This window comes from Camarhynchus parvulus, chromosome Z, assembly GCF_901933205.1.
Source record: "Camarhynchus parvulus chromosome Z, STF_HiC, whole genome shotgun sequence".
Classification (NCBI taxonomy): domain Eukaryota; kingdom Metazoa; phylum Chordata; class Aves; order Passeriformes; family Thraupidae; genus Camarhynchus; species Camarhynchus parvulus.
This window is the reverse complement of record NC_044601.1, coordinates 68,734,123-68,757,230: the sequence shown is the minus strand read 5'-3', so window position 1 is coordinate 68,757,230 and position 23,108 is coordinate 68,734,123. Positions and strand designations below refer to the sequence as shown.

Below are 23,108 nucleotides of genomic sequence, written 5' to 3'. Positions count from 1 at the left end.
CCAAACAAGAAGAAAACTTTGGAAAACCAAACTTTCACTAACCACAGGCCTAATGGCTGGAGCAGAGCAGCCAATGTTGTCATTCTGTGGTGTGCCCAGGGTGTCCAGCAGCAGCAGTGGGATGGTGCCATCAGGCTGGAAACCTGGGTATCATCCTGAACTCATGTTTTTCCTTGAATTACAAGGACAAATCTGTGTTTCACACTTGAATCTTAAAAACTGCCTTTGGTCTGGATTATTGTTGTGGAACAATCATGGAACAAGAAGACAGGTGCCTCATTTCTCCTGCTGCTCCTCCAAACCATGTACACGTAATTACTGACCCCAAATATTCTCATTCTCATCTAGAAAATGTGCAGCAACCTGAACTTAAGGAATATATATTTTTATTTGTGCAGAGCACCAAGAGGAAGGCTGGCCAGCTGAAGGCACACACACAGTCCACCAGCTTTAGGAAATGTCGTTGCTCACAGATGCACGATGGAGCAAATATCAGCAGTCCCTTCCCCAGACCTAACCAGCAGAAGCAATCCATATCTTCTGTGATACCTGCTTATTTTGTCCAGCCAAAGAGTCTTATTTTTCCCAGCCAAAGGAAACAAACAGCTCCTATAACCTCACATATTTTCTTTCCGTTTGGACAGGGCACCTCAGAAGAATATACAATAAGAAACGAAATAATGAAGTGGGTCACAAAAGCAGGAAGAAATGAAGCTTTATCATTCTCCAGTGGTTTTGCTGCTCATACATTACAAGAATTACTAAAAAATAATAATAAAAAAAAGAAGAATGAAAAAGAAAGCAAGCTAACAATGAGGAGTTTCTCCACAACAGGAGGAACAGAAGGATAAAGAGGAATAGCCCTGGGAGTCATGGACACAAGGGCGGTGTTGTGTGGCCAAAGGTGGGGAGACCACATTCCACTCGCTATTCCTGTTAGCCCAAATGAAATCAATCAAGCCCACCATCCAGCAAAGGCATTTTGAGGAGGCCACAGAGTTTTCTTTCACTGACCATGCCAGCATGTGTACATTTGAGCCATTTCCAGAGCCAGCAGGGAAGTTAATGGAGTATCCCTGGAAGTGTCCCAAGGCCAAGCTGGATGGGTCTCTGAGGAAACTGGTCTAGTGGAAGTTGTCCCTGCCCAAGGCAGAGGAATTGGAACAATACAATCTTTAAGGTCCCTTCCAATGCAAACTATTTCATGATCTTGTAAAAAACCCAACCACCAAAAGTACTTCTAAAATAATAAAATGAGGGACAATCCAAATGTAGGACTAAAAGGACCTCTGGGTTACAGAGCCTGGTCTGCTACCACAGTGAGGACATCATTTCATCCTTTCATAAACAGTCTTTATTTTCCCTGTGGAAGAGACATCCAGGCGTCGTGTGCAGCAATAAATTTCCCACTTAAATGACAATCTTTGACCAAACCACCCTGCATTGCAATAAACACTTACCCTACCACTAAATACCTATATTTACACCCATAGCTATATATACATCTCTCCAAGCTGAATGGGATTCACTTACCTGCTGCCTCCGGGCAGGAAATTCGCATTTTAAGAACTTCTGGTCTCATTTATTGTATTGCTTTCTAGTCCCACAACATCAGAGGAAAGGCAGCAGAAAAGGGTGGGGGAGCATCTTCTGGTTAAGAAGAAATTTATAAATGTGACAGGAAACATTAAACTCCTATTTTGTCGGACCAGGGACGAGGACATCCCCCATTAGCAGGATTTTTAGAGAGCGAAGTGTTTCTAGGCTCTCCAGGTCCCTCTGACAACGGGGATGTATGCACGTCTCCCTTCTCTGGTCCTCTGGTATGCCTACTCTTTTTTTTGAGAGAAAATTCCTTCCTTCCCTTCATTTTATTAAAAATTCATCTCTTTTACAGAGAGCAGGGAAGGGGATTAGGATGTGGAAATAGCCAAGCCAGGAGAAATAGCTGCTTGACCAAGGCGACATTGAGTTTTTCCTTGGGATCTTTAGGAATCTGGATTTTTTTTTTTTTCTCAGCTACTTTTTTAATAACATTTTGAAATTTTAATCATTCCTCACATTACTTCCATGTTGCAGGAAAATATTCAGCAAATTCAAGGGAGTGCAGCAAAAACCCTCTCAGTTTTCTAATGAATCCCCTGAGAAAAAAAGGGACAAGAAAATGTAACATTATTGAGAAGTTAAAATTCAGGCAGGATTTAAGAGGTGTGTTTTGGAGTCTATAGAAATGACTGAGAAAAAACCAAAACAGGTTTGCTTTGGATATTATATAGCTGCATAAAAGCAAACCTTTCTGAAAGGGAAGTCAGCTGTAAAGCTGGGCAAAATCCAAGTAGCTCCCTGGTGTGTTTAAGCCAGAGCATAATGTGGTGACATTTTTGAGCCTGAAATGCCTATTGAGCTGTTATTTATACCCCAGCACAATTCCCCTTGCCCAAACCAGTTAATTCCCCAGAAAGCTGCAGTTAAAGGACTAAAACTTCTGGATTCCTTAAAAGTATAACAGAGCATCTTTCTTCATCATCCTCCCAGGAACAGCTCTCCCATACTCCTACTTCTTTGTTGTCCCTGGTCATGAACCCAAAACCCAGCACTTCCTATTGGTAAGCCCAACAGCCTAGTCCCAACATCTCTTTGTCTCCACTCCTCTGTCATCTCAGCCTGAGGAAAAGCTGCAAAGCCACCCACATCTCATTATTCATCTTATTTTGTGGTACAAACCAGTGGCTGGCAAACTGGGGTCCAAGGAATAGAGACAGTCCTGCAGTGGGGTAACCCATGGTGCCCATGTCCCTCCTCCTGAGGATGGCATGTCCTTAACTTGGGGTGGGTACAACAAGGTAGCTGGGGGACAGGGACAGGTGGAAATGTGGGTGTTCAGGAGAACATCCCACCCCTGACACAGCAGCAGCACCTCCAGAGAAAGGGAGAACCCCTCAGCACATCTGGAACTGCTCTGGTGCGAGGAGCACCGTGCCAGACTGAGCCCTGCCAGAGCATCCCGTGGGAGCTACATGGAGTTGAGGATTGTGTGGGCAAAGGTGGGATTTCCAGGGAGTCATGAGATGGGACATGTTTAACCTCTAAGAATCAGCTCCCCTCAGGGCTTTAGTAGCTGAGGGGGTCACACACACCTTTGGTTTTGACCTCATTCTGCTCAGATCCAAAATGCAGCTCACCCAAATTCAGCCCCAGGTGCAGAGAAACACCTGCAGGTTTCCCCAGGTTGGACATGCACTCTGAGCCCGAGGTGGACACATGTGGATGGAGAGCAGCGTGCCCTGGCACAGGAGGGTGAGAAACACGGCAGAGTGGGATTTCTGCTTGGAAAAAGCCTTTGGAAAAGCCTCATTTCCTCTGCCCAGAGCAGCGTTCCAGGGCCATGCAGCGAGGCCGCAGTGCCCTCTAGTGCTGCAAGGCTCCCCTCTGCCACCAGCCCTGTTCCCTCGGCCACCAAACACTGCCAAACTTCAGAGCTGCTGCATAAACCATCCTTGTCCCTCCCACCTTTCCTCCCTGCTCATCCCAAACCCAAGCCCCTGACCAGTCAATCCAGCTGGGGTGTGAGAACATCCCAATGCCTCCTATCCTGGCAAGCACAGTGGCATGGCCCTAATTCTGACCAGCTGACCAGTAGCAGCACCAGGAGCCATACAGAACAGGATCTCTGTGGCCCCCAGGGTGGGAAGACCCCCCCCCCCCAGGAATTGTGAGTCAGCACTGCAACGTCTGCTTGACAGCCAGAAGAGTAATACCAGCCCTGAGAAGAGAGAGCCTGTATCATTTTCCACAATCAGGAACCTGCTCTGAGCCATAATAATGATAATAATAATAATGATAATAATAACAACAATAACAATTGTAATAATGATAATGATAAAAATAATAATGAAAATAATAAAGTAATAATGGAAATACCAAAGTTCCGGGCCATTTCTCCAGTATTTTGTTTATGCACTGAATAAGGCTACTTGGCTTATTCAAAATAAGGCTATGGTATTAGGAAATCGGATATTAGGAAAAATTTCTCTAATGGAAAGGGCTGTCAGACCTTGGCACAGGCTGCCCAGGGTATTAGTGGAATTCCTACTCCCAATCCCTGGAGGGATTTAAATACCATGAAGATGTGGCTCTTGAGAACATGGCTCAGTAGTAGCCTTGGCAGTGCTGGGGGAATGGCTGGACTCAGTGATTTTATGACTCTTTTCCAACTTCAATATTTCTCCGATTCGGTGGTATGAAAGACCATCATAATCTGATGGACTCACAAGCAGATCTACCCCGTCCTGCACATGTGATAAAACCTTCAGGGTTTATAACCTTCAGGGATCATAGGGACTGTGCTCTGCCAACAGAGTCCAAGCCTGCAGGAACCAGGGAGGTGATGACCTGCATGGGACATTCACAGTCTTGGTCTAGACCTCTCCAGTGCTCTGGAGATCTCCAGGGCCTAGTCTGCCCTCCTTGGCAATGGTGGCCTTAACTCTGGCACAGGAGTGATGCTGGAGGGGCTACAGGTGACCACAGCAGTTTGCCCTCTCTGCCGCACGTGATGGTCACTGTCAGCTGGGTTAAATGCAACCAAAAACGGGCCTCAGAAAAGCTGTGTCTTGCTGGAAGCCATGGCAAATCAAAAGTTTTTTACTCAGGAGCAGAGCTCTGACTCCCAATACATTGTGACCTGTACTCAAGCAAGTCTTGGCTCTTTGACAGGGACTTTCCACAGTGGTTTTAGCTGTTACTGTATTGGAAAGACCCTTGGGATATGGGCTTGTCAGGCAAGAAACCTTCTCTGAAGGCAGCGTTGTACCCACACTCTCTGGGCAGATTCCAGCAGGAAGTGGGGCCAGGAGAAGTAATGCTGAATTTTAGGGCTCCTAGGGAGGCACCCCAACCTTTTCGTATGTGGTGGACACATAAAGGACATCAGGGTTAGACCCTGTGAGTGACACCAGGGACACAGAGCACAAGGGGCACACTCCACATGGACCAGGCCACTCCCAGTGGGACGGGATGCCAGGCAGAGGGATCAGCCCACCCCAGATCCACCAGCACAGAACAGCCTGCTAGGAGAGGGACACAGTGCCATGAGCTGTGAAAGAGGAGCAACCTGGGTTGCCTAACATGCTGGGTAAAATGAGAACTGCCAAGCATTGCAGTGTAGACAGAACAGGCAAGAGAGGAGGTGGCGAGGTGGGAACTCTGTATGGTAATCGTGAATAACACCACACCACCAAAGACCAGTCTGAGGGCACCAAAGAGACCTGTTCTCCTGCTACCACCTCCCTGGAAGTGATCTGCAGGGTCCAGGAACAAGTCCTCACACCAGCGCTGGATACCAATCTCCCCTCCTTGCCCGCAGAGCAACAGCAAAGGGGGTGCTTGCTCATAATCTATCCTCTCCCACTGGACACCTGGGTTGGCTTATCTCTCTCTAGGAACCTTCCATATCTGACCAAACACACATGTGAACCGGTCTATCGCTGCACCCTACAGAGCTGACAGGGAAGGAACATGGGTACCTCAGGTGGGAATCATCCAGTCCTTCCTAGACCCCTACACTGAGGTGCAGCAATCCATGTCCCAGTGTGTCCATGCCTCACCTGGGGCAGGAACCCCAAGTGACCAACCTATACACAGGTCCTACCTTTACTCACATGATCTCCACACTGAACTGTAAGGTCTGACTTGAAAATACTTGCCAGTGAGAGGAGGTCCCAAGGAAAATGGGCAAAGCTGCCTGTGGGTCCCTCAATTCAGGTGGTTTTCCAGCACCAGGAGAAAAGCAGCACAACATCAAGGCTAAAGGAAGAACCTGCAGCTTGCTTGCTTTTGCTTTCAAACACAGGCACGTGTGAAAAGGAGGAGTTTAAATAACAAATCTGTTTGCCTAAGCACCCATAGGCTGAACTACAAACCGGATCAGGAATCCTGGTGCTTCTAATCCTGTTTGGACAAAATCAGGAACGCAGTGGTGCTAAGAGGAATGTGAACAACTTAGAGTCTGCCTTTCTCCTAAGGAGCTTCTCCCTTGTTTCTCTTCCAACAAGGAAGCTGGATGACGACTGCAGCCAGAAGAGAAACAAGCAGTTTATTGTAACTGCAAGCATATGACAAAAAGGGTCAAGAATCAGTAAGGAAACGGAAGGAGATGAGCTGAAGGCAGTAAGATGCCAAACCAAATGATATCAATGCCATCTTCCAAGTTTATCTCATTACAACAATAAAGCCCAATATGCCTTTCAGAAGTGCCACATTTCTACCTCCTAGAACACAAGACAAGGAGCAGCTGGGCAGTGAAGGCACATTCCCAGCATTCAAAGGAGGACAAGCCCATCCCAAAGGCATGAGTTCAGCAAACTGAAAGCCAAATTCTGCAATACACAAGTCCAGAAACCACTTGGGACATGTCCCAAAACTCTCTGCTTGTGCCTAGGAGCATTTACAGCACAGCCCTGCGACATGCAGCCTCCTGTGTCGTTTGTGAGTTGCAGCAGTTCCACAGGAAGGAGCAGGGTGGATCTTGCTCAGGAAAGCTGTGGCTGCCCCATCCCTGGAAATGTTCAAGGCCGGGCTGGACAGGGCTTGGAGCAACCTGGGAGAGTGGAAGGTGTCCCTGCCCATGGCAGGGGGGCTGGAAGGGGATGAGCCTTAAGCTCCCTTCCAATCCAAGCCATCCCATGATCCTATGATCTTGCAGAACATGACCTCTTGGGTTATTTTCTCTGGTAAATGCACATTTTGCCAAGGGCTTGCTTGCCAAGGACTCTATAGACTAAATCTGGGACCAGAGTACTTGCATGTGACACATCCAAGCCTGAACAACTTCCCAAATGCTTGCCAAAGGGAGCAAAAGCAAAAGGCATTGAGTCAGCCCTCCCTGTGACGTCTTCATGACGCCAAGGTGGTTATGTGGTCTCCTTCAACAAAACAGCTGATGTGGAAATGGAGAGGATGATAAAGACTCTTTCTGCATCTGAGCTGCACCTCCCTATGCAGCAGATGCTCCCTGGTGTGCAGTAAAAAGCAGATCTTATGAATGGAGAGCACTTACCTTCAAAAGAGTAATTTTTGGCAGCACTTTGGTGAATTCGTGCCCAAATCCTACTGCAGACTCTTAAGAGTAAGGAGAGATGAAGAGGTTATGGCTCATGAGCTGAGCCAAGGCAATGACCTCATGAGCTCCTGGTCATGAAGCTTTCAAAAATAAAAACCTATTCACCAGTAAAAACAAGCACCTCAGATGGATTTTGAAAGGATGGGCCAAGAGAAAGCTTCAAATTACGAGTTGTGGTGAAGGAGTTGTGAAGCCAGTGCATGTCCACGAGATGGCAGAGCTCACCATGCTGTGAGAGCATCCCCGAGGACTGAGATGCAGGAATTCCAAACAAAAGAAGAGGATCTGGGGAAAGGTCGCTTGGGCTTATTTTGCTTTGTTTATTTTTCCAACCTTTTAATTGCCAAACAGTCATAGGCTTTCCCTGCAATATTTTGTTAAAATACTATTGATAGATTTCAGCAGAAAAACTCATGTATAGGGCGATATTAACACCCAGATATCCAGAATAGTCTGCTCAACCCCCAGACAGCCACAATATTCTGCTTAATTAGAGACATCTCTGCATCTCTCTGTAGGCACCCATACAGACCTGGATGTACATTGGAGATTAGTTCAAGATTCATGTCCTGTGTCTATCACACCTTAACACCAAAGGCACACAAACCTCCAAGCAGCCTGTAAGCAAGACTCCCTATCTCTCTCAAACATGGTGCTTTTAACCTTTCCGTGGCTGCTGAAGAACACCCAGCAGCTAAACACTTCCATCTGAATTGTGCTGGAGGATGCTTGGACCACCCCAGTTGTGCTGGAGGATGCTTGCACTGGCTCAGTCACACTGGAGGATGCTCAGACTACCCCAGTGGAGCTGAAGGATGCTCAGATTGCCCCCTCCATCTGTGCATCTGCAAGCAGCCCATGAGCTCTCAAACACAGACATGGGTTTTTATATCACCAACCTGAAAAGCCTCTTCCTCAGGATGCAGCACCCATGAATGTAACAACCCCACGGGGTGAAGGATTTTCCTTTCAGAGGCTCACACAAAGGAATATCTTCCCTTTTGCCCCCCCCTCCACTGCTCCACAGAGCCATTTAAAACAAGGAACGAGGAGCAGTAAAATCACTGTCAGCATTGCACGGCTGCATTCAAATCCAGTTAACAATGATATGTCAGGATTAAGCCAGCTGTCTGCAAGTATTTCACTTGTCCATGTTGAACAAGATCAACCCTCACCCAGAGCCACCTGGGTCCTAGCTCCCACAGACACACATGGCTGCCTGCACATGCCAAGGTAAGCATGTCTGCAAATCAATGCAGTACTGCACGAGTCTGCCTGAGGCACAAACAAAACATCAAATCCAGCATTCCCACTAGGTCTTCCAGCTTAGAGATGTCACACCAATAATTAAGCCAGATATTAATGTATATATTGGAATTAATTCATTGTATTCAATGTACTCTTGTACTCTGAGGACATGATGAATGATAGCCAGACCAGGAGGACCTGGCTTATTTAACAGCTGTTGATTAAAACCCCCTTGAAGGTAATCAGCTCCTCACACCAAAGATGGTTTGATTCTTCACTTCCAATTATTCCCCAGGGAAACTAACCTTATTTTGCAGAATTAATGGGGTTTGTATCAGCTGAACCTGATGTTTTTTCCCTGTGACCTAAAGTCCAGACATACCAAACATGGAAGAGACTGAGCAGGAAGCAGCTGCAGGCAGTGCTCCTCCCTGCCAAAGTCAGCTGCCCTTCTCCACTCCTTCATGCACTCAGTGCCAAATAGTTCACCCAAAAGAAACAGTAAGGCAGATTGTCACATGGTCTGCAGGATGAGCAAAGCTCTTCCTCACATGATGTGTAAGCAAGAAGCCTGGCCATTGGAATCCGAAATGCAGGAACTCTCAGAACTTTGGGGCTGTAAACCAAAGCTCAGAATTAAACACAGGATTTGATCTGAGACCTTGGAAAAGGCTCCCAAACTTAGGTGCTAGAAGTGAGAATGTGGATTTATAGTTTAAGGCAGAGACATGTAAAGCTAAGTAGAAGAAAGTTTAGAGTTTTAGAGTTTAAGATATGGAAAAAATAAAAGTAGTTACAGAGCTGAACAAGGAGTTCAGAATGCAGTGCTGTAGGTTTGGGTATCACAATGTGATTGGCTAAGAAAGCTCACACTGCAGCACAGGTCCGTAAGACAAAATATTTAAGGGTTAGGTCAAAAACATAAATATCCTTGTTGGCAGTTTATTGTTTATTAGTTAGTGAATCCTTAAAAGGTCTTGTAACTAGAGGTCTTGTGACCTTCTGAACCATGCAGTGAAGATGTGAGCCAAACTCAGCCTTCCTGCCTATGTAAAAGATTAAAAAAAAAAAAATCACACCATCTAAACCAACTCAGAGGTCCCATCTCTAATTCATTCAAAATTCCCACATTTGGTGAATTCTTGTCTCAGCACCAAAGAGGGTAACACTACCACAGCACATGAGATGTTTTCATCCTTGCCTCTGGAGGCAAAGAGGTTTCAGCAAAAACATGCTGAGCATCCTCTGAAACTTGCCTAGCTTAGGGAACTCAGCTCCTTTGAGGACTAGGGCTCTGTAAAATGGAAAACTATATGATGCTGACAAATTGCCTTTTTCAACCTCTCTACTGAACTGCAGGGTCTCATCCTGCTATTCCACAACATCCACAATCAGAGGTCATTTAACCAGAACTGCCAAAACTGCAAAGAGAGATCTGGGGAAAGAACAGGCTGGAGAGAACACATACATGGATTACCAGTGCATATAAACATGGGCAGTGCCCCAAAGGGGCAATACCTGGGTCAGCACACAGGCACTGCTGGCTTCCTGGCAGCAATTTATTTTGCAGCTGTCAGGAGGGGTTGATGCTTTTCAGAATTTCCTTTTCTTCAACATATGAGCCCTGTGCACATCCACATGTATACATACACAGGTATATACTGCCCTCAGTGTATCACCTCCCTACAAAGTCTGTGTGGTAACTGCCCTTGCCCAGCACCAACACCTGAAACCACAGGCACAAATCTCCATCCCAACCCCAAAGGACCACAGCCCAGCAGCTCTCCCACTCCTGAGGAGGGTTTCCTAAGGGAACACAAGGCAGGGAAGGCTCTGCTGGTGGGCCCCAGCATGGCAGGGGCAGATGTCCTCATCACCTACCTGCCACACTGGAAGGACTTTCTCTATGTCGTTCAGGTTGATGCTGTCACCATCCTCGTACTTCCCCTTTCCAAGCCTGTGGCAAGAGGAAAACAAAAGCACGTGAAAACTCGTTGGAGACACAGTTAATTTTCTATTACAGCACAAGGGGAATATCAGTTGTTGCTGCAAAGGCCTCTCATGGAAACAAAGAGGCTCTCTCTGGAGCAAGTGTGCTGTGCCTCCAAAACACTCCCACGCAGGCGTAAAGCTCTTAATACAAAATTAAATGCTTTGCTCAGTCCTCTCCACCTGCACCATCTGCCGCAGCTTGCAAACACTTTTGGTAGTAGCAGCAATGGGAAAACCAAAGGCAGTCCTGAGCCCAGACCAAGTAAAACTGAAAGCACAGCCCACCTGGACAGCAGAAACGAGAGCACAAAGAGAGTAATGAAAAATGTTTCCTTTGAAGCGCTGCTCAATTGCTGGTCTCCACGGGAGCTCCAGCTCCCCTGATAAGAAAGGTGTTGAAAATCAGCAAACACACACCTCAGACAGGAAGCAGCAATCAATATAAATATAAGCAGACAATTTGAAAGACAAAGAAATTGGGATGAGAGGTCAAGCACTCACACACCATACATAAAAGTGGCAGCTGAAGGACTTTCTTGGAACAAGAAATGAAAAAAACAATCCAAAGATAATTACTAGTTGGGTGCAAAGAGTTTGTGATGATACAGAAAAAGAAAGAAATGGTCAATAATTATCATCCTTCTATGTTCACAAACAACAGAGATGATATTTCTTTATTATGCAAGAATGATAATTTTTTTTTTTTTGTCAGTTAGAAGCAAGATAGTGTTAAATAAGATACAGTAGAGACTTTGGTAGCAGCAGACCCAGGTAATCAGTGCCTAGAAGTCAGTGAAAAATAGATTCTGGAATTAGAGAAAATGGGAGAAAAAAATTGAGAAAAATGGCACATGCTGAAGTACCAGTCTCAAAATCCAGCAAACTGAAGGGAAACAATTTAATTAACCTTAATGAACTTGAGCACCCTGGTTTAGTAAAAGGTATCTCTGATCATGGCAGGGGGGCTGGACTAGGTGATCTTGAAGATCCCTTCCAACCCAAAACCATTCTGTGATTCTGTATTTATTGGAAATCAGAAGTGTTCAACAACTGATTTTCCATTATAGATGAAATACTGACTTTGACTTACAAAGGCAAAAATATAGTGTGCATACACATACAGAAACACACATCTGAAAAAATATTTATATATATGGTATTTATATAGATGAGAAAAATCATATCACACATCTGGGGACAAACAACACCAGCTGCAGGTGCAGAACACAAGTTTATTGTAGGAAAAGGTCATCTGAAAAGGGTGGGAACTGTCCCAAGCTGAATTTCTTATGCTGAACTGTGGCAAAAAGGCAGGGGATGAAGAGGAGGCAGGGATTAGGGGGAAGAAGGCAGCTTTCCTCTGGAGACAGCATGGCTGAGCCCCAGCTACAGGACCACAGGCAGCGCTGGCAATCGTGTTTCAAAGAGGCTGTAGGGAAATTCCTTAGAGAACGTGAAAAACTCAAGTGATACATGCGCTTGGGAGATACCTGGAATGAAGAGAAAATACCAGCTACGAAAGGATGTTTGATCTGGAAGAGTACAAGCAGAGCAAGAGCAAGCACTGGAAATTAAAGCCAGATGAATTCAGGTCAGAAACACAGTACAGCTCCCTGCTTTTTCTTAACTGTTCCACTTGTGATTATTCAGCATGCCACCAAACAGCATGTCCCAATAAAAGCAGGTGTCTCCCTGGAGGAAAACGCTTCACCCAACCAAAAGTCACTTGAGGTCACACAACTGGATGCAACTCCATGGCCAGCCTTGGGCAACTGATCAGATGGAGGAATAAAATGGTTCTTTTAGTGTTGAAAACACACACTGAACAGCACAGTCCTTTTTTTTCCCCTATTATTTTTTTCACTGCACAGCTAAATTTTTTTAAAAGCTCCCTATTCAAGCAAGAGGGGAAAATGCCTAGCTAGCAGGTGGAGATTCATGGAGGCTCAGCAAGCTGAATCTCGGCACAGATTCACCATGGAGAGCTGATGAATGCATAATACAGTCAGGTTTAGAAATGAAAAAATAAGAACAATTTTGTCTTTGTGCTTCCTCTGTCCTAGCCAGGTTACTTACCTGGCATGCATTTTGGAACATGCACTGTTTTGTGCTGATAGCATCTGCTTAACTTTTCTGCAGATACACTATTTTTTACTCCACTTTAACAGCTGTAATATTTGGGAGTGATTAAATATTTCAACTCCACACTGCCTCCTCTATGTGTTTGCAATGTGGGCATTCACAATACATCAGGAACCAGAGGAAAAACACAACACCAGCCCTGCTCCATCCTCCCTGCACACAGCAGCTCTCACTGACAGGATTGCCTGGCAAGTGCCATCAACCATGGAGCATATTATATCTTCTTTTACAGAGGAAGCACATTATATCTTATTTTACAGAGGGCCCCCTTCATCTCATTTTTCAAACTCATCTGAAAAAATGGGATTGAACTTGACTAAGAGACTTTGTGACTTAGAAATTTAGTGTTATGCTGTTCCAAATGTTCTGAAAATTGCTCTTTATAAACCTGCAGTATACCTTACAGAGCAGAAAAAAAGGTTGTCTGAGTCTTCCTGTCCCTGTATGGTACAGGAGCCTACTGCAGATGCTGAGCCTGGGCTGGTATGGGATTTCTGGCCTGGCTGGATGTTTCTAATTGTTTCCAATCAACTGTTCTAACAACAATTCTAAACTTGTCTTCTAAACAAGATGTGCAGGCATATGGCACTGGCCAGTATTTTGGCAAAACCAAATTATCAGCAGCAAAATGTCTCCAAGAGAAGATTTCCATCCCTGCAAACAACATGGCAGTGATGGAACATCAGCTGCAACCCCATCTTTTAGACCTGTTCTACTTTTTTCCTTCCTCTATGCTCTGAGTGATAGCATAAGGAAAACCGGAGCTATAGAATTATGGGATTGTTATGGTTGGAAAAGACCTCTAGGAGCACCAAGTCCAAACATTCCCTTGGCCCTGCCAAGGCTCCCATTGACAAATGTCCCCAAGTGCCACATCCATATGGTTTTTAAATCTCTCCAGGGATGGTGACTCCACCCCTGCCCCGGGCAGCTCTGCCAGGGCTGGACAACCCTTTCCATGAAGAAACTGTTCCTAACGTCCAACCTACACCTCCTCATATGCAATGTACCTCTTATCCTGTCATTTGTTACAGGGGAGAAGAGCCCAACTCCCACCTGGCTGCACCATCCTCTCTGGGAGTGATTGCTTCTCCATCTGCAGAGAACCTGCAGGGAAATGGTGATACCCATCTAAGCAAGGCTGGTGAGCCACTTGGTGCCAGCACACATTTACTTGGTTTGACCAACCAAAAACCAGTAAGGAATCCAGAAATACCAGGGAAACCTGTGGAGGCTGTCACAACCAAAGGGAGCTGTTGAATGTTTTCACAGTTTTATGAAACACATTGATGCTCTCTCCTTCCCTGAACTCTTGCTGGGAAGAACAGCGTCATTCACAGGAACTGTAACCAGGTCAGCACTAAGCCAAGATCTTTCCTCCAATATCCAGAGATGTCTAAATTTAGAACACCAGGATCTAGGAGACTTGGATCCAGAGTTATTTAAACACTGAGATCTACCAGGCAATGCAAAAATACAGAGAACCACTCTGCTCCAGCTCAGAACTGGGTGACAGAGGAGCCAGACAGACTGACCATGGCGTTCTCAAACTCTCTGAATAGTCCAGTGCTTCTTCCCACGTCCTCTGTGTGAGGGGTGCCACCAAGCCAGAGTTCCTAGAGCAAGGAGAAGTTAGAGACCTTCCTGGAGAGCACAGTATTGCAGACACAGCACTCACCCTTCTCTGTCTATGTGAGGCAATGGGTGTTTGGAGGTGTTTCGCAGCTTTCTGTGAAACTGGGTGAAATCTAGTTTTTCAGGCTGCAAGTCCCACGTTGCACCACTAGGAGAGAAAAACAGGGAAAAACAGAGAAAGGAAGTCCACTACTAATTAAACACCACCGAGCTGAAGAGCAGAGGGCACACTGGAGCCTGCAGACAAGGAAAGCTGGCATTTCTGGAAGCACCACTCCCCACTCCCTGCTGCAGAGCACGTGGATGTGAGCCTCCAGCCTCCACACTGATGCACCTCTTTTCATTTTTCTTGTTTTTTAGGTATGCTGAGCTCTTGGGGCTTTATCTAAGCCTCTAATTTAGATACAGAAAACACCCTGCAAGATATACTCACTCTCTACCAAGAGGGTATTGCAACAGGTCCATGAAATTATGTTCTCTCTGGTCCTGCACAACCTGTCTCCTCCAGTGACTCAAGATTATGCAGATTATGCATAAAACAGGACAGAAAGGATATTTCACTGCTTTCACTGAGACAGCAGCTGAAGAGTTCTTCCCAGCAGTTAAGAAGCCAACACATAATGGTACCTCCAGCTAATGGGAGAGTAAAATCCCAGAGCAGCACCTCAGAGTTGACTCAAGTCTTGCCTGTGTAGTTCTGGGGTGACTATAAGTAATTATACTGGTACTGGTTTCAGTTTTTTGACTGCAAACCCATCCGGTGGCCTCTCCAAAACACACAGGATGCTTTAAATAGACTGTGCTTGGTGCCACAGGCTAAATGGGGATGGGGAGGAGGAGGAGCAGTGATGTCAGCCTTACCAGGGTATACTCTGATGCCTGAGTACCCGCAGGGTGGACATACCAGCGAGGGCTAAGACAAGGCATGGTCCATCCTAAAAGTCCACCTCTCTCCTAAAGCAATTTAAAACCAGCTTACCTGAAGGAGTCAAAGGTGTTGGCAGCCCAGATGTCTGTGCCCAGCATGTCAAGGTTGCTCTCCTTGTTGCCATTCTAGGAGAGATGGAAAGGTGATTACTTGTCAGGAGGCACATGGAGCTATCCAGGCCAGGACACAGCCTCTCCCACCAGCCACGGAGGTGTCTTGGCTCTCTACAAGGGATCCTGTGCTCCTGTGTGAATCCATGCAATGGAGAGACCCTTCACCTGCTGCAAAAGTGCACCGTGAAGGCAAGGAGTGACAGTGTCAGCCTTGGGGACACAGAGCTGTGCACAGCATGGAACAGACAATGCACAAGCTCAGCTCCGACTCCAATCCTGTCCTCCTGCCCCATGTCCACAACCATGATCCACCAAGGTCCAGGGGCCAGGCTCAGATTCACAAAATCACAGAATCATTTAGGTTGGAAATGACCTCCAAGACTGATTCCAACCTGTGCCTGATCCCCACCTGTCACCCAGCCCAGAGCACTGAGTGCCATATCCAGGTATCCCTTGAACACTTACAGGGATGAGACTCCACCACTGCCCTGGGCAGTCTGTTCCAAGGCTTAACAATCCTTTCTGTGACAAAATTCCTCCTCATGCCCAACCTGAGCCTCCCCTGGCCCAGCCTGTGGCCGTTCCCTCTCCTCCTGTCCCTGTTCCCTGGGAGCACAGCCCGACCCCCCCAGCTGTCCCCTCCTGGCAGGAGCTGTGCAGAGCCACAAGGTCCCCCCTGAGCCTCCTTTGCTCCAGGCTCAGCCCCTTCCCAGCTCCCTCAGCCTCTCCTGGGGCTCCAGCCCCTTCCCCAGCTCCGTTCCCTGCCCTGGACACGCTCCAGCCCCTCAGTGTCTCTCTTGTCCTGAGGGCCCAGAGCTGTCCCCAGCACTGGAGGTGCCTCAGCAGCGCCAGCACAGGGACAGGCCCTGCCCTGGGGCTGTGTCACAGCCTGGCTGGGACAGCCCAGGGGCCACTGCCCACCTGGGCACCCTGGGCTCATGTCCAGCTGCTGGCACCAGCACCCCCAGAGCCTTTCCCCACGGGCATTATAAGACATCTCCAGCCACCTGTGAAACACCTTGAATTTTCCTGTGCAGGCAGCTGCCTTTGTCAAAATGGACAACCCAAAGCACAAGCATGTAAAGCAAAGACCTCACATATGTTATTCAAAGCCCCTTCACAGTCATCAACCCTCACGTGTCCTCCCTGCACAAAGAGGGCTGTCCCCTCCACCCCTTACAGGTGAAGTAAAGCAGGTTGGATTTTGCCATTGAAGACCATTCAAGAAATTAGACTTGACTCAGTCTGGGTGGATTGAATGCATTGCACATAAGGAGCCCATATTAACCAATTTTCCTCTCAACATTTCTTATTCAGATTACTCATAATCTTGCACATATTCAGATTTTTTAAGCAACTCAGTCCAAATGGTCCCACTCTGGCAAAATATATGGTAGAGAAGGTGGATTCCATCTCTTCCCCATCATAAACCTTATGTCATTTTTAAGTATTGTTAATATTAACCAAGACATTATAAACGCGTTAAAAATGTGACCATTTCTTAATGAAGTCCCAGAGCTCAATGTGCTCACAAATTGAGCAACACTTTCCCAAACAATGTCAGGACACATGTCCTCAGTGAACAGATGGTTACATTCTGCAGTCATTTCCAGCACAACCAATTTAAACACCAGAAACTCCAAACACAGACACACTGCTCCCTTTTTAGTCTCCTCCGAGGGGTGTATGGATTATGATTTTAACCCCTGGGGATCTGCAAGTTGACATGTCTCTGCTCAGAAACAAATTACCAGAAATACATAACTCCCGTGATAAGTTACAGAAGATGAGCTTTTTATTTTAGGCAAATGTAAGCACGATTTTCTCCCACCAAGGAGAGGAATTAGTTTCTTAAATCCTTACAAGCATCCAAATGCAGTGTAATGGAAGCACACATGTGCAGGTTATCACAGCTGACACCCAAGAGAAGACACAAATCCATTTCAGGTGGTGAGGAGGTCAGGCAGGTCCGAGGCAGCAGCTGGACACTCTCACCCAGACCTGGTCCTCCTAGAAGATGTCCCATAACCTCTTGGAGACACTCCAAGCATCAGCCAGACTCCACAAAATGGTGCCAGGGCTCAGTGATAGCACACCTTGTCATTAAGTCCTGAGTCACTGTGGCCATTTCAAGACACCCTTTTGGTCTTCTATGACCTGTCTTTGGAACAGTCTCTGTGTCAGCTCACGGGACAGGGAGCAGCCTTGCAGCCATGGGCTGCAGGAGCTTACTAAAATGCTCACAGCACAATGCCAAGACTTAATAATAAGACTTCAAAAAGCCAATTCTCAGATCCAGGTATAAAAAAAGATTAAAAATAGCATGTATTTAAGAAAAGCAGTGACTTGCAGTCCCCCCAGGACTGCAATTATAACCATCAGCAATTTTAACATGAAGCTCCCAGTGACCCAACCCTGAGCTTTAGATAATCTTTTTCACTGAGAAGGAGTTAGTATAGCTGAAAATTAATTAATTCACTCGGAATGATAATTGAGAGAGACGCTTTCACAAGTAACACCAGTACTCAGAGATGAGACATCCAGTAAAGCAGATCCTGCCCACAATCTGGTTTAAATGCACGTCCACAACCTCTGTCCTCCTGCCCCTGTGAGCACAAATGACCTCCATCCACTGCTGCCCAGCCCCTGGAGCTGCCCACACAAACAGGGACAGGCCCACGTGGACTCTGGCTGTTTACCATGCATGCAGCTTCAGCAAATTCCCCACAAAGTCAGCATTTGCATGCACGCAGCAGCTTTACAAAGCCCAGCTCAGCGTCCCGCCTCTCGCTGCTCCTCATTACCATCCTCCAGAAAACAAATATGAAATCATGCCCTTTGCTGCACAACTGCAACCAGGTTAAATCATCACTGCACGCAGAACAACACCAAGTGGCCGCCTGGCTCCCTGCTATAAATTCAGGGATTATCCTGTAACATGTATTACTTAAGCATTTTTCAGTTCTGAGCTCAAGGAGCTTCCCCCACTTTTCCTCCTTCTCAGCTGCCTACAACCCCTGGCTGCACTTTGGTAGAAAATAAAAAAAGATGAAATAGATACTGAACTGTCTGAAAAGGCTCCAATTCAGGGCTTCCTTGTTGAAAACTGCAAGTTGTCATGTGAAAAGTACAGACAAAAATACAGAAATTTTGAGGAAGACAGTATTATCCCCGCTCAAAGAGGAAAGGATACATTGAGTCTCATTCCCAGCAGAAAGGACCATCACTTTCCAGGTACAACCTGGTTCTTTGGGTCCTCTCCCACCACAGCATGGCTCAGAAGGAAAAGCTATTTCCTCAAGATCTTCAGGAGGATGAAATGGATGCATGGACCAGGACTTTGACCACTGGTTCCAAACCTCAGTCTGCCATCCATTTCTGGCAGAACTTGTTCTCCTGTGTGCATAATGGAGAGCGACTCCAAGAGAAGACAGGACACAGGAATGGTCCCTTGTCTCAGTTCAAGGATGGACCTAACCCATATAAAAAGTTAATTCTTAGAGTCTTTTGCAGGGTAGGAAGGTAACTTCTCATATAGCCCTGCAGACAGCTAACACAGAAAGCAGCTGGACTTAAGGTCACCATTTAACACCATCTATGTGCTGCCCACTCATCTTTCAACTTCTAGTGAAGGCCTGACAGCAAATAATTACAGGCATCTCTTGATTTCTCAAAACTGAAATACTCCAATACTTCAAATACAGAAAAATCCCTGATTTTCTTTGCACTTAACCAGCTGACTAGGGACTTCTTTCACAACGCTAAGGCAATCAGCACACCTCAGTGGGTCACACACCGTGAGTGAATTAAACAGGTCTTTGCAGTGTCCTTCCCAGCTGACATGCACCCACGCCTCGTGTGACACACACCACAAACAGGTCGTGAGGGGGATGCCTCCAAGAAACAGCAAGCACGGGACACAGCTCCAGCACCTCACCACCAGGTATACCTTGGCTGATTGCCTGAACTGGCTGCTTCTCCTGTGGCTGCCAGACCTGGATCCAGAGCCCTGCCTGGAGCTCGACCCTGGCTGGGATCCTGTGCTCCCACTGCTGCTGTGATCCCACTCTTCCTGAAAACAACAAACAGGTTGCTTTAGTCAAGGGCCACTCCATCACACACACTCCAAAACCAATGACCTGATGGAACAGGAGAGCTCCAGCTCCCAGGCCACTTGTGCCTGCACCTACAAAACCATGCCCGTGACCAGCATCCTGATTGTGGGGCTTCCTCTGACTCCTTTAACATGTTCTATTTACAGATTGCAAAGGGATGACACTGTGGGAGGCTCTGATGAGGATAAGATTTGGCCCTAACGCTCTAGCGTATGCATGGGGAAAAATAAAACTTACCTTCTCTACCTTCATGAGTATTAACTATGCATATTCATCAACCCCACATCCTCTAAAGCTGCTGAAGGGCATTTGTAAAATGTCCTTAATAACACCCTTTAACTTTTGGTCAGCCCTGAATTGAGCATGCAGTTGGACTGGATAATGGTTGGTACCTCCCAGCTGAAACATTCCATTCCATTCCATTCCATTCCATTCCATTCCATTCCATTCCATTCCATTCCATTCCATTCCATTCCATTCCATTCCATTCCATTCCATTCCATTCCACTCCACTCCATTCCATTCCATTCCATTCCCCTCCCAGGCCCAAATAAACTTCTCAGTCAGTTTTCCCACTGCTCAGCCCACTGTTGGAGTCCAGTTATTCACATGGCTGAGGACTCTTGTAGTTCACCAGGAGACTCATTACAGAAATAACTATTTTTGTCTCTTAAGGAGCTGTGCCTGATGTTCTCCTTTATTCTCTCACTTGTTGTGCTGTCAAGCAAACTGCAGGTTTCTTGTTCAGCCCTCAAGGCATAATGACTCATCTGAAAACCAGAATAACTCACCTGACCAGCTCTACCCAAACACCCCACAAGGTCCTTGGGGAGAAAGGTGGATATTGTCATGGCAATTGCTCCAAAAGCTTTGCTCAGAGACTTGGGAAAGACTTCTGAAGTGACCTAAAATTATTAAAACCCCATGATACCACCAAGTGCCGAATATTGAACTCTTGCAGGTACTCTGAAAATCTCAGAAATACAAACAGAAGCCTGTGTTTTAGGACTGGTTGAGAGATGAGAGCCTCAAGTTTCTCATGTCTCAGATGTTCTCATGGGGCTACATGAGGTCCTGCAGACACTGCCACGGGCTAAGGCAAGGGCAGGGCCACCTCAGCCTCCAAAGCCAAAAAGGATTCACCACTCAGACTGCTTTTGAACACAACAGCCAAGTCCAGGCCACAGACCAGGTCCAACTCCACCACTGCCACCTGACTTGGATGAGGCAGGAATACAACTGCACAGCAGAACCTGAGCTACCTAGGGTGATGCTACCTGGTGGTCCAGCATGGACCTTGATGCACATGAAACATGGAAGTGTTCACCCAACACAAGGAACTGGAAGCAAACACTCCAGTGCTGGTTTCTGCATCGCTCCAGCTGGACAATCTGCACCCTACAACCTAGTAAGTTTCAAGCAAGTTCAAATACATTGTGGTATTGACTTAAAAAGAGGCAATTTGGTTTTCAAGTTGTAGATAAATGAAATTGGAAAGGCTGTGATTATTTCCACTGACATTTAAAGCACCTTCTTCTTCCCTTCTTATCACACCCTGACCCACATCTCCCAATGGCTGGGAAATACCAAATGGCACAAAAGAAGTTGTTCAGTTGGCATGAAGGGATAAAAAACGTGGTGGATGTCAGGCAGGTCACTTCAGGAAGGCCTGGAGAAGAGCCAACCTTGTAGGCATCCTGAGAAGTGAGAAATACTTCCTTTGACATGGGAAATATGTGCACCATCTGAAAAAATGGCTGGGAGAAATGCACCTTCATGCTTGATGTTTGAAGGACTAATTGTATCCTACACACTGAACATCTTGTTCGCAAACACACACAAGATTTCCGTGCCAAATGCTGCAGGTCAGCACATGCACCCTTTGCTTTGAAAGACACACTGAAAATAAAAACTGTTCATTTATATTCAGCAGACCCATCTTTTAGGAGTGGTTTTCTGCAGACAATCCAAGATGTTGCAAATTCCAGAAATGCAGCTGTTGTGAGAAACGAGAATATTGGTATCACCATGCATCAGTGTCCACCAAGAAAAGCCACTGGATACAGCACAAAGTTACCAGTTAGATCACAATCACAGGTGAGTTTAAAAAACCAGCTTGTCTCCTGGCTCTAACTCATGGCCTGGGGCTTTCGCCCTGTTTACCTTCCTCACCGTTATCAAGCACTGATACTAATATTGAAAACCAATTTGTTTTTTAAATAAAATTGCTACACTAAAAACTGTTGAAATGTCTGCTGAAGATGCTAACAGTCCCAACTGAAAACTGCCTGACTACACTTATGTTCAAACTCACCAGCACAGCCAAGCTCAGTATTTTCCCCAGATTTCTGACTAATTTCCACAGATTAACAACATTTTACTGGTATCTTACTGAAGGGGATTGAAATCTCCAGAATGAAAATACGACCCCCAGAAACAATCCCACACACTTCTGATGGCTTTGTGTCCTGTAGTAAAGCTCTTTCATGCTAAAATGGAACCTCTCTGCAGACCTTCTGTGGGAACTGTGCTGCTCACACCAACCTCATGGGTGATGCTCAAAGAGTGGGTGAGAGCATGCAGGTGGTGATTGTTCTTTAATAAAACACACAAGCAGGAAAACCCCTTCACCAGCATCAATGCAAAGCCCACAAAAAGCCCTATTCCCAGACTCCAGAGGCAGCTGGAGTCCAGCAGGAAGCCATGGCTTGGCACTGGTGACATGTGGCACTGCTTTTCCTCCATCCTGTGTATGTTCCACACACAGCTCCTGCTAAACAAACCCACCATGCTGCAGGAACAGAACGGACTGCCAAAGCTGACAAACGCTGAAGAAACAGCTGTAATGGCACAAAGCTCTCCACTCCTTGCCTCCTGCTGACCCAATTCCCCATTTCTCTGCCATGCCCTTCAAAAACCAAGGGTCTCCCAGTCTCTCTGAGTTCCCCAAACAGTCCTTGAAGACTTCTCATAGATCTTATCTGGGCTCCTCCACCTATCATTTCTGGTCCACACTCAGCAGCAGGAGATGGGACCTCTGAGCCATACTTTGGGACTGGGAGGGAAAGCACTATCCCTCCAGAGACTGATCCCCAGAAGCTGCTCAAACCCAAGCTCTGCACCTTCTCAGGAACAGCCAGGCTCATGCACATTGCCAGCAGCCCTCCTTTGGAAACTAGCTGTCAAATCTAACATTTGCATTTTAATTAGCAATAATCGTATGTTTCACTTACACTGCAATTTTCACCTTTGCAGTGAGCTCTTTGAGGCATGAACTAATTAATCCTGCTGCCTTTGCCGGCCCAAGAGTTAATATTTTCTGCTGCTTCAGTGCAAGTTTGAAAATCCTATTTGCAGAAAAAGAAGATAAGTTTCCCCAGTGCAGAAGCCATAAATGGAAACACAGTGATCACCTACGTGGCTGCTCTCAGTGAAGATAAGTATGGGTGAAGTGGGCTGTGCTGGTAGCGATGTAGATCAACCCTGGCAGCAGCACAAGTTCCAAGTGTCCTGAAGATATCAGTGGATTCTGGATAGGATTCATGTTCAATTGTATGTAAAAACTTCAATATTCAATGTACAGCATTCATGGGTGGGCCAGAGGCAAAATAACAGGAAGCTGGCAGAGTTCTCAGGACCCCAAAAACCTCTGAGATATCCCCCAGCATAACAAGGGTCTCACATCTGTATCCAGGAGAACCCTAGATCAAGCTGTGGGGTGTCCTTCAAATGGTTCCTCAACTTTGATCTTACTCCTGGTCAGATCAGAAAACAGCTATTGTGTAAAAGGCCCTTTTGACGTTTTTCTGCAGTGG

The 23,108-nt window shown here is 46.3% G+C and overlaps 1 protein-coding gene across 4 annotated transcripts in view; it reads right to left on the bottom strand.

The window, feature by feature from the left end:
* CTIF (cap binding complex dependent translation initiation factor) overlaps positions 1-23,108 on the bottom strand; it is a 147,112-nt gene that overhangs the window by 87,339 nt on the left and 36,665 nt on the right. For 2 of the 4 annotated variants that reach the window (XM_030968550.1, XM_030968551.1), the window contains exons 4-6: positions 15,117-15,190; positions 14,181-14,285; positions 10,250-10,325 (exon numbers count right to left, since the gene is read on the bottom strand). The exons of 1 other annotated variant lie outside the window; for it this stretch is intronic. In XM_030968550.1, the coding sequence (XP_030824410.1) occupies positions 10,250-10,325; positions 14,181-14,285; positions 15,117-15,190 (255 nt within the window). Of the gene's footprint in view, positions 1-10,249; positions 10,326-14,180; positions 14,286-15,116; positions 15,191-19,127; positions 19,251-23,108 lie in introns of all 4 variants that reach the window. One more of the 4 variants, XM_030968553.1, reaches the window with a different exon arrangement.